Source organism: Hirundo rustica, chromosome 19 (assembly GCF_015227805.2).
Source record: "Hirundo rustica isolate bHirRus1 chromosome 19, bHirRus1.pri.v3, whole genome shotgun sequence".
Classification (NCBI taxonomy): Eukaryota; Metazoa; Chordata; class Aves; order Passeriformes; family Hirundinidae; genus Hirundo; species Hirundo rustica.
The window spans coordinates 7,700,831-7,718,344 of record NC_053468.1 but is presented as its reverse complement, the minus strand read 5'-3'; the positions used below and the strand labels follow the sequence as shown (position 1 = coordinate 7,718,344).

Sequence of the window (17,514 nt, the reverse complement as noted above, 5' to 3'; positions counted from 1 at the left end):
AAGGACAGAACGTGGGCTGAGAACTGGGTCAGGAAAAAATATCATGCATTGTATCATCTGCCTTCTTAGATACATTTTATTGATGGCCTGCACTGACGAAATGCCAGAGTGAGCTCAGCTGGACAGACTGATCTCAAGTGGAGACCAGTGTGGGGTTGTTCAATCCACTGCCAGGAATGACACTGCACCCTTGTCCCCAGCCAGGAGGGCTGTGGGTGCTCTGCAGCAACACCACAGCAGAGACAGAACTTTTAATAAAATCACTGCCTGCTCTGCTTTCTGCCTGCTTGAGCACCTGCCAAACCCAGGCATGTGAGCCAGGACATTGCCACCCTCCACAGTAAGAGTCACAGCAGCAGCTTTGCACAGCTGGTCAGTGGAGCAGCATGACCACGTGAGACTGGAAACAGTGTCCTTTTCCTGCAGGGACCCCTGATAAACCTGCTCTCGGCAGCAGGACTGAGATTCATCCCACTGCAAATTGCACTTCAGGCTCTCCAATGGTCACAGCTGCCTGGTGTCCACTACTTGGGAGCTGTGTCCGTGGTGGGAGACCATTTGTGAGGTGAGTAACACGTCCCACGCTCCATTCCCCTCACCGCATGGACGGTGAAGGAGCAAATATGCTGGAAGAAAACCTCACCCCTGAGCAGAGTGAGGCTGCACTGACCATGGAGGAGCTACTCACCAGCCCACTACGGCTGGGCCTGCCCCCCACTGATGAGGCCACGGAGCTGACAGAGCTGATGGAGGAGCTGCTGGGGCTGTGGGTCAGGGCTGACACCCCCATGGCCATCCGCTTGCTCTTCTTGGCCTTGGCAGGGCTGGTTGATGGGAACCCGATCCGGATCACCTTGTGGATGGGAGCAAAGAGGCCAAACTTGGGTGGGCACTGAAAATACCTGGAACACAGGAGATGCACCACGTGAGAAGTGGCAGAGCAGCCACCTCATCCAAGCCTTGCAGAATGGCACTGCCAAGCAGTACAAGACCCCAGCCCACAGCTCCTCTCTGGGTGCTCTGCTGTGGCATTCCTTCCTGTGTTCAAGTAGTTGGATTATTCTCCTCTCCTGCTTGTAGTACTGGCAACCTCCATGTCTCCATTTGTGGTGCTTTAGCAGGGAGACCTGAAGTCATTGATGAGATGCCAGGAAAGGCACAGCTGGTAGCCTGGAGAGCACAAACCAGAACATAAACACAGAACATAAACACAGCCACAGCACGAGCACTCCTTCCTTACCTGCCCAAAACTTGGTGTGCCCTTTGCTTGTGTGTTCTTTACTTGTGTGTGCCCTTTACTGCTCTGAAGACAGTGATACAGTAAAGTATGTCTGCAGGGAGATGTCAGAAGATGGACAAGGCCCTGCTCCCTGGAGCTCGGCAATGAGACAGGAGGCCAGGGACAGGAAGTTCCAACTAAACATGAGGAAGAACTTCTTTCTTCTACAGTGACCAAGCCCTGAACAGGCTGCCCAGAGAAGGTGTGGAGTGTCCCTCACTGGGGATATTCCAGAACCTCCTGGACACTATGCTATGTGCTCTGGGATAACCCCTCCTGAGCAGGACTAGATGACCAACTGTGGTCCCTTCCAGCCTGACCCATGCTGTGACTCTGTCAGATAAAAAGATCTGAATCACACAGTTCTGCATAAATGTTCCACGGGGTAAAAATCTTTCCTACCAAACCAGGAGATAATGGCAGCTCAAACCCTTGAAGCTAAAAATACCACGACAGCAAACTCCAGCGTGTGCCACCTCCTTCGGGTGGCAGAGAAACTGTTTCCTATGCAAAACAAACTTGGGAAGATGAAAGCATGGAAAAGGGAGGATCAGATAATTACAGTGCATGGTCTCTTCCACAACTGCAGTGAGCCCAGTGATTCTGTCTCTCCAGAGCCCTCTTCCAGAATAAAAATGAGCCACAGCTCAGTGTCAAACCCTGGAAACTCCTTCAGGGCCTTGGCTGACCAGCATAAACCAAGGTTCATTTGCTGCTGGCCAGCTGCACTGCAGCACTGTGTCCCCAAATTCCAGAGGAGCAGCCAACACAAAAAGCTCCTGTAAGAGCTTTCTCACAGGCTTCCCAGCAAGAACAGGACTAAATACTGGGTCATAAAACAATCTGTCCAATGTTAATATAAAAAAGCAGGTTCTAATGGCTAAATTACACAAATCGAGTTTTACTAGCACAAGTTTTCTCTCTCTCCAGATGTGAGCAGCTGTTTCCCAAACTCCCCCTTATTTTTAAGCGCTGGCAGCCACACAGCTGTGTCACAGGCAGACCTCTGTGTGCTTGGGAGGCCGGGGAACAGCACAATCTCCAGCCAGATGAGAATAAAATTAATTTTTAAACATCAGCTCACATCTATTTTTTTTTCTATAGCAAACTTTAAACAACCCCTCTACAACCCCAAATCTCTCAGCCTCCTCTACTTCCTGCCAACACAGGCCCTTGGGTTTGAAAAACCAGGCTGACCTCCTGCAAACCTGCCAAAGCCTTGCTCACCATCATCTTCCCAAATTCCAGTAGGGCAGGCCAACAGCCCCTTCTGGTGTAAGCACAGACTGGTACTCGTGGCTGCACAATTCCAAATGTTAATTCCCTTAGAAGCCTCTGACAGCTCTTAGCAAGTTCAAATTTGCATCACTGTGTCTGCCCATTTTCTTTCAGTCCAGATTGAAAGTGGTTGCAATTAACTTTTATAATTCAGAAGCAGGAATTGGGTCCAAACCACTTGGCAGGAAAAAAAAAAAAAATCTACCTGAAAACCAAGAGCTGCTCTCACTGAGTGTGGTGGAGCTCTGTACTCACATTACAGAGAGGAAACAGGGCAGAAGAGTGGTGGTGTGATGGCAATGCAAACTGCAGGTGCAAAACAGCACAGGAAGTGTTGAAATAGATGGGAAAATCTTCAGTGTCCAAATGTCTGGGCAGTTTAGTGAGCAAGGACTCTGACTGGAGCAGAGGGAGAAGGGACAACAGTAAAATAAGCAGGTGACACTGAGGTGAGTACATGGACCTTGCTTGGCTTTGTGGAATTGACACCAAACCACACCGCAGCAGCTCTGTGTACACACTCTGTACTCTCCCATGCTGACAGGAATGCAGATGCAGCGAAGCTCAGTGCAAATCAGCACCATTTGATGCACAGAGGGGCTCCCCACAGGGACACCCCGTCCCCTGGGCCACTGCTGCTGACCCACAGCCTGCAGGCAGCCTCCCCTGAGGAGCCAGAGCTCCTGGGAAAGCCCAGCCCTGGGGCATTCCCTCAATGCACATCCACACCTGAACCTGCAGGAAAATCAGGGACCCACCACAAATTTCAGCCAATTCGCCACCAGCTCAAGCGGAGCTGCCCACGAGAGCGAAGTGGACAACGTCACCAAAGGCTCCATGCTACCCCCACTGCTTCCACCAGCCTCAGTGTCTTGAGCTCCAGTTTTGGCTTCACTCTCAGCAGCTGCAGCAGGGAGTGCTGGGCTTGCTGGCCAGGCCAGGGATGCTCACTAGATGGCAACCATCACACCAAAGCACAGGGTCCAGAGTCCTGGACGGCCTCTGCCCAGGCTGATCCCGGCAGGATGAGATCAGCACAGCCTCGAGAATTCCCTGCTGCCACAGCAGACGGAGAAGACTGACTGAGGGGTGCCTACATCACCAGGGGAGGTGGTTCTACCACGTCAGCTTCTCCAAACCACCGCTGCTGAAATGGGCACACGCTACAGGAAAATCAAAAGGCTGGATGAAGGCTGGAAAGGACAGACATGGACGATGCAGGAGAAGCCTCTGCAGACAGGGCACACACCAGAACAGCCTCAGCCGAGATGCAGCAGGCTCAGAAGAGAGATGACTTCCAAAAGTTTTTCAAAACTCAGCAACAGAGGTACAAGGATGAGAGGCAGACAGCACTGCACTCACATCTGCCTTTCACACCTTCCACATGCACAGAGACAATAAATCATTTCTGAGCACCCTGAAGATTAATCTTCCAGATAGTTTGAACTGTGTGATAAAGAAAGCAGGGACTTGCATTCACTCTGTGATTTATTCTCTGCCATCCTGGCTCTTTTATTTTGAGAACAGGCTGAAACTCAGCCATCTGCTGCCAATCATTTGTTCCTTTCTTGCCCTGACATTGAACAGGACAGCTTTTCTCTTAATTTAAATGAAAGCACACGGCTGCTGGACAAAACAAGGCTGGCACAACATAAGAAACCTTTATTACAGAACCTGAGATCTAACAAGGCAGGAACTCTTAGCTCCTCAGTTTCAAAGTTATAGGTCGGACTTGATGATATCAAAGGTCTTTTCCAACCTAGTTAATTCTGTGAGAGATAAATCTCACCTCTAAAGCCAGAGTGCCTTCAGAAGCTCCAAGAAACCAACAGTATTTACCACTCAAGGAACTTGTGTTGGACAAGGAATCAGTTGCACCTGTATTTGAAGCACAACCAAAGAGCTGCTGTATAACTCAGATTTGAACAACACCAAGCTCAAGATCCAAGGCCTGGGTCATTCTGTTAACTAAATTCCACATGAACAGAAAGAGCTTCCCAGCAAGCCTGTGAGATGTCCCTGCCTTGTTTTACAGGTACTAACCAGGTCTTTTTTTGGAAAAGAAAAGAGTGGAGGTGCCTATAGAGTCAGAGGTGGTGAGCTCAATCAGCAGACACCTGTTGCACCACAGAATTAGTACAAGGACAGAAAACAGCCACCAAATGTTCTTTCAGTTCTCTGGAAATTCGTTCCCAGAAAGAACAGAATAAAACATTAAGCTGAGGAGAAAAGAAAGTAAAATCTTTGTCTTTTGTAATTCTGACAGAGAGACTTACGGCACAAGAAGAGAGTTTATGACAGGAATGTGTGGTAGAAAGCAGAGCTAATACAATCAACAGAACCAATTTCTAGCAAAAATTAAATCCCACTGTAAGTTACCCTCTCTTCCTACTTTCTCCTGTTTCCTGAAGCCATTCAGGTTCCTCCTTCATAGAAGTTATCTGACCCTGCTTTAAAATGGCCCAGTGATGAGGTTTGTATTGATCTCCCTTGCAAGACTATCCAAAATCCTAAAAGACTCAAAACTAGACTCCTCCTCCCAGCCCACAACGTCCAACCAAACACAGCTCTAATTCCACCCCCCAGGTCTGATGGCATTTGCCCCCCAGCCGCCCCAGGAGGTGTTTGGGACCCGAGCTGGGGTTCAGAGCACTCAGTACCTTGTACCAGCAACTGCCCCATCGTTCTTCCCCAGGGGCTCATCCAGCTCCACTCCACACCACTCTCCCTTGGCAAAGTCCGTCTCTCCCACGTAGCGCACCACTCCTGTCTTCGTGCCACCGACCTGCCAGAGAGGAGATGTCGAGAATTAGAGAAGGCAGCACTGACACAAGGGCACTGAAGCTGGGACAGGTATTTGGAGAGGGGGACAAAGACACCTGTATCTTCTGTTTCAGGTCTGATGAAATCAGCTGATAGTTCCCACACCACTAAAGCTGTTTTTGCCAAAAACTACAAAGTGATTTTGGGACTGCCTGCCTGGAAGATATCAGAGTAAATATAATGAAGGCATATTTCAAGGTGTCAACTAATTGCACTGAGTTACTTATGAGGCCACAAAGGAGTTTAAGCCCTGCAGGCACAGCTCATACCTGCTTTGCCTGAAGAACCATGACCTGCACCGACAGGTTTTCAGCCCTGTGCTCTTTCAGCCAACAGTTTTGGGCAGTACTGGGACAGGACAGCAAGAGGGCAGCTGAGCCAGGAAAGCATTCATTGCTCCTCAGCTTGCTCCCAGGGTGTAGAAACTGCTCAAAATAGAGGTGTTCCACTTTTATCTACACTTCCCACAGCAATTCCCAGTGCTGACAAACTGCATGGGAGCGGGGCTCAGCTCACTGCCAGGCATCCTCCAGCACAGGTTTCTTCCCCCACCACAGAGAAATAAGAACAAATCACACCTTTTTCTCCTGAATTTACACTTAAAGTTCTTAAAGTTTGCAGCTTACTGAGGAGACTCAAGGAGGGCAAGTCAGGAACCTTTGGAGCTGTGTTTTGATCATTGCTCTGAGAGCGTGTGGCACTGAGCAGCAGCTGCCTCTGCACTAAACACTCCCACTTAGACACTTGGGCTGAGAAAAGGAAGATAAAGGAGGGTGGTTCTAAAGTTCATACTTCAAGTAAATCAGCACATGGTCTAAGCCTTTTTAGCCTATCTCTGCTAACACCCAAATTCAAGGAAGAAAGCTTGAAAATAAGTTTAAAATTAAATTTGCAGCTTCATCCTGAATGACTTGCAGTTATTCATTTTCTTAATATTAAAATGAACATAAGAAGGTATCAGCAGAGTATTATTTTCCTACAGAAAACAGTGAGAGCTGAATGCAGAAATCCCCAAGTTTGTGTATTCCAGGGTAGGAATGTTAGATTTACCCCTTCTCAATCCCTAAAAAATTGCTTATGCAAACAAAAAGAGTTTTCCCAGACTAAAAATAACTGCACTTTTACGGACTAAACAGCACCAGCTCTGAAGTCTGGGTCCTACCTCAAAGTCCTGGGAGGATGCAGCATACAGCTTGAGTTAGTCCTCTGGAACTTCTCTCACTGGGGATTCAAAGCACTGCTGCTTATGGAAGAAAATCTTTGGGGATGTTGTTCTCTTTGCTACAGGACAGAGTTAAATATTTGCCAGCAGGAAAAGGATGATAAGAAAACTTTCTGGTTCTACATTGTGCCCAGGAGTAAAAAGACAGTTCAGTTTCAGTATTAGGTACTTGGCAAGTTACTGATTTGAACAGCTGCACTGAATCCTTTACCTAACACAGTTAAATGCCAGTCCCTACTTCGACTGATTTGAGTTTATACAAATTTAGCCTCTTAATTTTAATGCAATGATTCAATGCCATTCTAATACATTTCTTTAGCTGCACGTTGAACTCGATAGAAGTGTAATTAATCTTAATGTCATTCATAGGAACTTACCATTGCTGGTGTGCCCCCTCATTTTTATTTTTAATGAGTTTTAATTCCAGATGTTGAGTCAGATATTTCCTTTACCAAGCCATATGACCCTGACAGAGTCTCATGTAAGCCTTAAAAAACCAAGGAGCTCCATCCATCAGTGACTGTGGCACCTCCTGCAGGGTCCCACTCTTCCACCCACACAAAGGAGCACTCAGTTATGTCCCCATCAGTATTATTTATTTGAGAAAGCTGTTTCCAACCAAGAGAGTAAAAAACTATCCCCACTGGCCTGATACACATATTATTTATGCCAGCATTAAAACTGTGCAGTAAGAGTGCAGGCCATGCTCCCACACAAAAGCCCCACGTCAGAGAAGACTCTAAGCACAGATCAGGTCCAAAACTCCCCTGAATACCCCGATTCCCTCCTTCCAGAGCAGTGTACTCTGTTTTCACTTCTGCCATCCTGTCTGTAGAACACACCCTGCCATGCAGCATCACCTTCTCCCCCAAGCCAAGGTGGGCACATCTGGACTCCCCTCAGTCCAACTGGCAGCGCAGCCAGGAGCCAAGATCAGCCTCTCACACTTGCATGCCAGTGCTTGAGCCCCTTGCTGAACGTCCCCTCTTTTGGCAGGCACGCAAAAACTCTGGTGGATGGAGAGTCCAGAAAATTCACCCATCTCAGACATGCAGATTTGTTCAGCGAATGCTGCTAAAATAAATAACGCTTTGAAGAAGCCAGTCAGCAGGCTGTGCCTGTATATAAATGGTCTCATCAGAACAGAATGTTTGATTCTATCAGACCCTTCAATGAATCACAGCTATCACCTTGGGAGAGGATCCAAGGCAGCCAAGGAAGTTAGTAATGGCCTGGCATAACTCATGGGAGCTCACAGCCGTGCCTGGCTTGGATACCACTGTCTGTAATCCAGCTGTGAACAGCTGCTGAGCATGGATGGCTCCTATGGCATGGAGACCACAGGATTTCAACCCAGAACATCCCAGCCTGGTGCTGGCATCAGTGCCACCCCAAGTCATGGATTTCTCTATGAGGAACTTGTCTGCATCTCTCAGCCTGGCCCACTGGTCAGTCACAGCCACGTCTTCAATGTGCCCAGGGTCTGGAGTGAAGCAAGGACAAAGTGGAGAGGCCAAGCCTGAGACAGCACAGAATTAACAAGGCTGCCACCAGCCTCAGTTCAGACACGTCACGGCTTTTAGAGTTGACAAGTTTCACTCAAAAATGAACAAAACTCCCAAAGCTTTTCTGAGAAACCTTTAACAGACACCTTACCAAAACTATTGCTGAGATTATTCATGCCCAAGAGAATGGGATTTTATCAAATATAAAGTGTTATTGCTTTTACAGTTGTTTTGGGAAAAACAACAACATCTCAAGCATAAAGCAGCTAAAAAGAGCTCTTTCTGGAAGTTCCATAAAATGGAATCAATATTGACACAGTGATACTAGATTTTTTGTTATGGAGATTATTTTGACCAATGTCAACACTCCAAGTTTCTCCACTTAAGGTGAAAACACTTATGGTTAAGTTTAAACAAGCTTGTGGTAGCCCTTCCTCTTCAGCTGGATTTGAGCAGCCTCTGAGCCACACACCTTGAAGCTTCTGGAACACTCAGCTCCTGACTGAAGGTCTCTGCCCCCTTTTTCATGCCTTTAATCCAAGACTATCTTGCTGACTGGCCCCTTCCCCAGTGAAACATCCCCACTAGTTTCAAGGGACAGTCTTGGGCTTGACCTTCACAACAAAATGAAGCCAAGGATATTTAGCAGGTCTGTATGTACTGGTGAGTCAGAGTAGCATGGAAGGACATCTACACACCTTCCCTGCGAATTGTAATATCAATGACATCACATTTTACTGTGCTTTTCCCATCAAAATGATAAAATGGGAGCCAGACCAGTATCCCAGGGCTGAAAAGACAATGATGCTAATCCTTCCTGACACTGTCTTCAACAGAGCTAACATATCATTTAAACTATTTACCAAATTAGCAGCAGGACAGATCTCAATCTGGCTGCTGTGAGTAACACCCCCTCCCCTGTGTTTGCTGCTTGCTCCTCATGGCCCTGCTCCCCCCACAGCAGTTTCTTGCTCTAAGCAAGAACCTCTTGGGAGCTGCCCTCACCCTATGGCCTGTGGACATTGCTCTGCTTGCAATACACTCCAATACTGCTCAGGAAGAGAAAAATAAAATTCTCTCTATCTTTCAGGCCAACAGGGACTGTCCCTGACCATATCACACAAATTCAGGGCTCAGCAATGGCTGAGGCACCCACTTGATCACACTCCCATGCAGAAACCCAGAGATAACCCTGTCCTTTCTGTTTAACATTCTAATTTACCCATTTAAACTGATTTTCAACGTGTTTCCACATGACAGGGCCGCTGACCAGAGGGTGGAGGTGGGAACATAAAGTGCCCAGCCTCCTCTGCAGAGCTCCTGTGTCCCCTGCTGGGTCTCAGCAGAGCCCTGAGACTCTCCTGCTGCTCACCTGTGGCGAGAGGAATGAAGGGGCTGGAGGAAAAGAGCACACACAGGACACGTGCTTCACACTCTGAGGGCCTTCAAGTACTTTTTGTGTGCAGCACAAAAGCTTTTTCCACTCTGTTACTGGGTGATGCCAACAGGAACTAACTTGGTAATCACCTTTATGGGACAAGTGGGGCTTGTTCTGGTTTGAGCTGCACCTGCAGGCTCCACCCAGCCTGTAAACTGGAGCAAGCATCCTTTCCCTTGGGGATAAATGGCTGGGTTTATACCCCGCTCCCTGCACTCATCCACCCACTAAAGGATCTTATTTCCACCCAAGCTGAGAGAGGCAGGAGCTGTGTTTTCCAATCACACACAGTTTAGCTCATAGCACTGAAACTCGCTGTACAATAACACTTGATTTACAGAGGGTAAAGGCAAAGGCACAGGCTGTGGGTCCAGCTCCTACAGAGCACCTGAAATAATGACCTGTAAATGTGTGCATCTATGGGAGATGTGGCCATCACATGCTGGGGCTGTGTCCCAGCTACAGCCAGGGCCAGTGTCCAGCAGCTGCTGAAAGGTGGAGAGCTGGCTTGTGGGCAGGTTCATCTGTAAATACAACTCACCCCCCATGTGCCATCTGGCCATCAGCAGCTTTATCTGATCAGATAAATACCATGTCATCTGAGAATGTCAGAACTGGCTTTTAGGGTTAAGGGGAGAAAGACAGCCAGCAATTACAAGCCAGCCCTCTGTATGTGAAGCTGCAGGAATTCTTATAGTTCCTTTTCATCCAACCACTTATCCTTGTGCCTACCCATCCCCACAGCACAAGTCAGCATTGCACAGCAATGAGTCTGACAGCACTGCTGATGCAAGACATTTCTGTGTGTTTAATCGTCAGGCACCAGCGAGAAAATAATATCCTAGGGAGGTGGTGTAAGAGGAAAGCCTGGAATTACAGCATCCCCTCCTGGGGCTGTCTCCCATACCAAGTCCGCCCAGGATAATAACACGGTTTGCTCCACCACAGTCCACTTACAACTCCTATTTAACTGCAGATACTGCACCCACAGACAAGCGCCAGGCAGCATCTCAGCCCCAGTGATGCTTAGGAGGGTGTGCACAAAGAGCCTCTCAGGGTTAATGTGGCAGCAGGGCAGGGCAGGGCAGTTGCTCTGGGCTGTTTATTCCCCTCTTTGTTTCACTGCATAGGAACGGGATGATTTAGGTTGGAGGGGACCTTAAAGTTCACCTCGTTCCATCCCCTGCCATGGGCAGGGACACCTTTCACCACACCACGCTACTCCAAGCCCCACACAACCTTTCCCTGAGCACTTCCAGGGATGGGGCAACCACAGCTGCTCTGGACAACCTGTGCCAGGGCCCCACCACCCTCACAGGGAAGAAAATCTCCAAATATATCATCGAACCCTGCTCTGTCAGTTTGAAGCCATTCCCCCTTATCCTGACATCCAAAGCCCCTTTCCAGCAACAATCTCAGAGCGAGGGAAGAGCTCCAGCTAGGAGTCCTTGATGTTTTCTCATCTCTCGAATCCTGCAAACAGCTGGAACACTGCACTTCCCATTGCCTGTCACAAACTTCCACAGGGACAGAGATCCACTGATCCCACACTGCCATTCTGCTACACCCTCTGGTCACAACACAGCAATTGCTGCTCTGAGGGATGGAGCTCTAAGCAGGCAGTGGAATACCAAGAATCCTGCCTTGACAGAACTACAGAATGGGGATCCTTCCTTCTTTTCTGCCTGGTTAGCAATAAGGGAATATGCCTGGTGACTGAAAATGGCCACACAGGAGCATTGCTGCACCTCCAGGACTCCACAAACTGGGAGAGCTCCAATGGTTAACCAGGAAAATAAAGAGCAGGAATCCTTCCTTCCTGCCACCTTGCATGCCTTTCCACAGCTAGGCTTCAGCCTCAGGCACTGAAATAGCTCAGGGACTTGGCAGCAGAGCAGTGAATTGTCTCTGCCCAAAGAGAAGGGCTTAGGCTGCAATTCTCCTGCCCAGGGAGCTTCTCAGGAAGTTCTTTCTTACTCAGGAGGTTCAAAGCCTTCTACAGCTCCAGGCTGGCTGAGCAGGACTGTGGCAGGGATATGTGGGGGGATACTGAAGAAAGAACTTTGTTTATTCATGAGTGCTTTCCATCATTTGCCAGGAGCTGCAACACACTGCAGGCAAAAGCAGTTTGCAGCAGACGGACAAGATGATTAAAACCACTCGTTCAGGGGGAGGCTAGGATCCATTTTTAGCAGCCCAGGATCCATTTTCAGCAGCCCAGGCTGGCTCCCCACAGTCCTGCCCAGCATCACCTGAAGTGCTGCTTCACTGTCACTCCCTGCGAGTGCTGCTCTCCCTGCACTTGCACTGGCTTTGGGGATCTGCAAGTTCCAGCAAAATCACACACCTGGAATCCATCCAAAAGGTATCTGGGGCAATGCCCCTTGGTAACTGAACCAGCCACTGGGATATAACCTGGCCTTAAACAGTCTTATTTGTTACTCCAGTTCAATGCTGAAGTGCACAGTTCCAGTTAGGAGACTGAAGGGCAGAATACCTACTCTAAGAGGAATGTTTTTAGTTTAACTTATTTTTAATTTAGGCTGACATATAATAAAACCACCTACTTCCCCCACTTCTTCAGAAAGCAAGGGCATCTAAGGGGGAATGAGTTCAGCTAAGAAGGCCTCTCCACAAAGAATGCAAAATACATTTTCTTAGGCAAAAAACCAAGCAGAAATTCCTCCCAGGCAGAAAATGCTCCACTGCTCTGTTTCCATCCCTTCTTTCCCCACGGAAAGGCAATAAGCCAGCCCCACATTAACAGAACTTCAGCAATTATCCCATTTCAGGAAGCTCCACTGTCACTAAAGCGAAGGTTAATTGTCCCACATTTATTTTCCAGACTTCAAGAGATGAGTTCTACAATATCAGGGTGGATTTTTCATCTCTTTAATGCAATTTTTACATCTCTGAGAAAGAGTCCGAATGCCAAAGGCAAATATTATCTAACTCTTCTAATGGAAAGCTTCTAATGGAAAGCTCAAAGTCACTTTCTACAACTGCTGGAGAGTCAGAGAGGGTCTTGGAACAAAGTAACTGAAAAGCAAAAATGTCTTCAAGCTATAATGGACTTTAATGAAGTTAGAGAAAGGCTCCATCAGGAAATGGCCAGACTGCAGAGAGCCAGGTGTCCATTTGGCCGACCTGGGAGAGTCCCCTGCAACCCTGTGCTCCATCAAAAGCAATCACTAAAAACATGTCCTCCCTCATTTGAAAAGCCTTTGGTGGATCCCATACATCTAAAAGCCACTCTCAAATAAAAATATACTCTTTCAGAAAAGGAAACACTAAGAGTAATAACAACAACTGTTATTCATAATATATCCATGTCCAACTAAATCCATAGAGGATGAGCAAAGATTTGCTCAAGGAATTTGAGGCAACTCAGGTTAATTCAGAATTATTGTTTATGTATTCCAAAACCCAGCATGATTAACTGACACCTCCTGTAAGTGAAATAAAAGCTCCCAAGCCAAGCACATGTGAATGAACCATAACAGCAAATTTTATTTCTTCTTGTTATTGTCTGCTCTTTTCCTGGATCTCTTAGACAATTCCTGATGTTTCTGTAAGCTGATCATTCCTGCTAGAAACAGTGAGAGACTAATCTTATTCCAGACTCTCTCATTTCTCTATTTATTACACAAACAAATCATAGCACAAACTTTATCTAATAACATCTGAGGTGGATAATTTAGCAGGCAGGGAGGGCAGGCTTTTAAGGATGCACCCTCATTAAAAACAAAACCAAACCCCAAACCATTCCCAAAATACAACTCAACAGAAGCCCGGGCCAGAGATGCTCCCAAGTTGTTTTCTGTGGCCATGCCAGAATTCACTCTGTGTGTGCCCCACTGAGGTGAGCAAAGTGTTCAGGGAGCAGGTCCTGTCTCAGAGAGCTTATGGTCAGGAGAAGAAAGGGGTAAAACAAGTCTGGAGAACATCATTCCACTGCTTGCCTGGTGCAGAAAGAACAGAGCCAGGTTTACCATAGATTTTATATTTTGCAGTTTGCCTTCTGTGTCCGCTGCTTCTAAACCCCTCAGTTCCCACCTGAATACTCCCCCCAGTCCCTGCAAGAGGTAAAGGAGAAAATGGGAGCAAACAAACTCATCAAAAGAGACTCTCAGGTTCATCCTTCCCCATGTGTGGCTGCTGTAACACACCAACAGGAAGCATCAATTCTTGTGCAAACACAAACAGTGCTGTCACCCTTCCTTGCCCACCCTGTCCCGGACAGCAGCAGCTTTGCTGCCAGCAGGGATGGGGAGGGATGAGAGGATGACTCTATTGAAATCAGAGAGCAGACAGAGCCTTGAGTAAGTGTCTGCTCCTCTGCACATCTTGGGGAAAATCTGAGAAAATAGAACTCTCTCAACTCTATAAACCTACATATACACACTAGGTTTACTAAGCATCATCCACTGAGCACAAGCAGAACCAATCTTCACTTGCCCTCCACTGAAAATAACCAATTTTAAATTGTTTATATTTTATATAACGAAAATAAAAACTACTGGACAACACAACAGTAGTCCCAAAAGGACATTTGAGGCTGGCTCTGACGTCCCCTGCACAGGCTCCTGGTTGACAGCGACTGTGGTGCCAGTTCTACCAAACACCTGTCATTAAACAGGTGTCCAGTCTGTCTGCCCTCCTCCACAACCACTGCTGGTGCTGCAACACTACATGGAAAACTTTAAATGGGATTCAGATTATCCAGGGTGTGCAAAGACTGACCCCTCTGCAACATGTCATGGCTGGGGGTCAGACTGAGCTTTACCTTTTAGATCCAGAGATATAACTGGGGACACAGTCACAACAGATCTGTGCTCAAATGCTTGGCTCTTCCAATATTTGATATCACAGCATGTGTCACACACACTAACAGAACTAAACTCTCTTACAGAGCTGCAGGACAGAACTCAGTCTTCCCATCTTTGATATCATTCTTTCCCCTCTCCATCTCCTTTGCCAGGACACAAATGATGACAAACTAGGTGGCAAACTTCCAGTAACGCATTCCTAGTAAAAGTGTGGCGTTTTGGCTTAGTCATCAGGTAGTCTATTCCAAATAATGAAAATAACAACAAAAATCAGATGTGGAGAACTCATCCACCACAACAGTGATCTCTCCCAAAGTCCTGCCATCTTCTAAAAATTACTAGAAGTTCCTTTCTGTACAGGAAAGGAGTTTGTCTCACATCTGCCATAAGAAAACTGAACCATCAGAAAGAGTGACCAGCAGAAGAGATTCTCACAAGTCCTTTCAGACTATGTACAGCCACATGCATCAAGGCACTGCTGCAAATTCCTTGAAAGCCCAAATAATACAGTCCGTTATGGAGTATCACTAGATTAGAACATAATAAATGATTTTGATTATTTCCCTCATATTTCAGTTGTTCTCTCTCTGACATCTTTCTACAGTTCAGGACTTGTCCAATAGAAGAAGTACTTTGGAACATGTTCTCCTGCACCAATGTGAAAGGGAGACACGTCCAGAAGACGCAGCATCCCAAATAACAGCGAAAGTGTTCGATACCTACTCGGCCCAGGCATCTCCCAAGACCAAGCTCCATCCCACACCTCACCACCAACCCTGTCCTTCTGTCTCGCCCTGAAGCTGGCCAGGAACATCCATCAGGGGACAAATCCTTGTCCTTTGCCATTCCAGGGGGAGACCCCACGATCAACTCACCAGCACACGATCTCCCAGCCGTAAGTCCTTCTCCCCTTTTTTCACAGACCCGCTGTCCGAGAGGTTTGATCCGGACTCGTTGCCCGTCTTCATGGCGCTGTTCAGGACGCTCTCCCGCAGCGGGATCACGCGAGTGGACAGAGGCGGCGTGGCCGTCCCCGAGTGCAGCGACAAGTTCTGAGCCGTCAGGGAGTCCACGGAAGGCGCGTCGCTCGCCGAGCCCTCGGCCACCGGCTGCCGCGTCAGCTTGGATGGTCGCGTAAAAATCCCCTGCAGCGGCTGGCACTCGAAGTACCGCACTCCTCCGACAGAGCCGTCATTCTTACCCACGGGGTCATCCAGAACAACCCCTGCCCACTGGCCCGGGGCAAACTGCGTTTCCCCAAGGTACTGGATCACGCCTGGCTTCACTCCGTTCACCCAGACGCGTTCGCCCACCACAAAGTCTCCCAGGAAATCATCGCCCACCTCGGCGACCTTCGAGCCCGACTTCTCGGCGCTGCTGGTGGACGCGGCACCCTGCTTGTGTAAAGGTGAGCCTGTGAATCAAGGAAAAAGAGGGTCTGGTGTAAGGAGAAATCCTAGAAGGAAGCCATGACACCAGGAAAAGGCGTTTACAGAGAGGAAACATCCGGGACGACATCGTAGATTGCAGGTGTACACCCTGTGAAGATCAAACCGGAGGGACGCCATTCATTACTCACACACCTTCCTCAGCAGGAAAGCAATCTGCACAGAATCTCCATCTGCTGCCCAGTTTCTGCAGGTCTCACGCAGAACATGAAGAAATGACCCCATGTCTTCACCCCCTTCACAATACCTCAGCCCCCTCAAAGCCCCAGAATTGTGGATAAGCTAAAAACCACAGGAGTGGTGGTAAGTGCTTAAGGACCAAAGGGAGCCCAATGAACTGCTGCTTTACAGAAAGAAGCCAAAGTCATCCTGTCACCCAAAAATTTAAATTGAAGTATAGATATATTTTTTTTAAAAAGTGTGAGGCACTGATGTTTTAGCACTTGGCACTATGGGAACCCCATTGAGTGTCCCTCCAATGGCACTAGCAGCTCCTGTAGGACCATGTAGTGGCCTCCACAAATTCCCTATTTTTCCCAGCAGCTGTTGTGCCCTTTGCTGGAGCAAATGCAGAAGCAAGCACACACCTGGGGTATGTTCAATATGAACAACATCTCTTTAAACAGGAAGTATCTAGAAACCTTCACGCACAGCCACTCACTCTAACTGGCAATAGAGTGCCTTTTTTCCAGCATCAGCCCTCCAGAAATTCTCTGCTGCCTGGGGAAGGAAAACTGCAGGTGATGCTGGTATTCACTGTTCTGCTCACGCTCTCCAGCAGAGTCTGGATCGGCCAAACTCTCCATAACACAAAAGGGAGCCCTTAAACCCGTGACAGGTGCCTGAATGGGAACAGAGTCAGCCCAAGCGAACGGGACAGCAGTGACCCAACTCTTGCTGACCCCATGGTCAAACCCTCCTGTCACAAACTTCGGGCTTTCAGCCTGGGCCCCAGGCAACAAATGACAGGGACGTGTGAACTTCATTAAAACTCTCTGAGGGTTAAAGGGGGAGGTTGAGTAAAGCCCTACAAGAAACCACAACAGAAACTGAGGAAATAAGCTTGCAAAGTAAGATCCAGCAAGTCACATACCATGGACCTTCAGCTCTCATGAGCCCTGAGGTCCCAGGTGTGGTTCTCCCACACAGCTGGTGTAGGGGGTGTTTGCAGGAGACTTGGTCCTGTGCTCAATCAAAGCTCCCTGGACTCTTCAGCTGAACTTTCAGCTGAAGTTTCTGGTTGCCACCAACCAGAAAAGTCTAAAGGACACCAAGATAAAAAAAAAATTATTTGCTACCAGAGAAGGCTGACAGAGGACACCCTGAGCAGCTGCAGAGACAAGCCAAACTTGAGTGCTCATGTGTAATGAACTGTGAAACTTGTTCAGCCTCAGCCATCAGTGTGGCTCAGTCCACAACACTTCTACAGCTCTCTCACAAGTAATGGGCCTGACAGATCAGGGTCAGCTCCTAGAAGGAGCGAAAAGCATAAAAGATCTCAAAGCAAGATACTTCAAAGCTTTGCTAGAGGAAAGAGCACCAAGGCAATAGCATGAAGCACTTTCTGCTAAATCATGTGTGTTACAAGGGATCAGTTTTGACACTTTGGCTCTTATTAGACTCCAGAGTCAACAGTTGACAAATTTCTATGGCCATCAGTTTGGGGCCCCTGGAAGCAGTACCTCTGCCTGG

General features: G+C 47.9%; 1 protein-coding gene across 5 annotated transcripts in view; it reads right to left on the bottom strand.

Moving 5' to 3' along the window:
• CLIP2 (CAP-Gly domain containing linker protein 2) overlaps positions 1-17,514 on the bottom strand; it is a 91,973-nt gene that overhangs the window by 24,071 nt on the left and 50,388 nt on the right. For all 5 annotated transcript variants that reach the window (XM_058423029.1, XM_040082601.2, XM_040082599.2 and 2 more), the window contains 3 exons: positions 15,250-15,788; positions 5,218-5,342; positions 689-902 (listed from right to left, as the gene is read on the bottom strand). In XM_058423029.1, the coding sequence (XP_058279012.1) occupies positions 689-902; positions 5,218-5,342; positions 15,250-15,788 (878 nt within the window). The remainder of the gene's footprint in view (positions 1-688; positions 903-5,217; positions 5,343-15,249; positions 15,789-17,514) is intronic.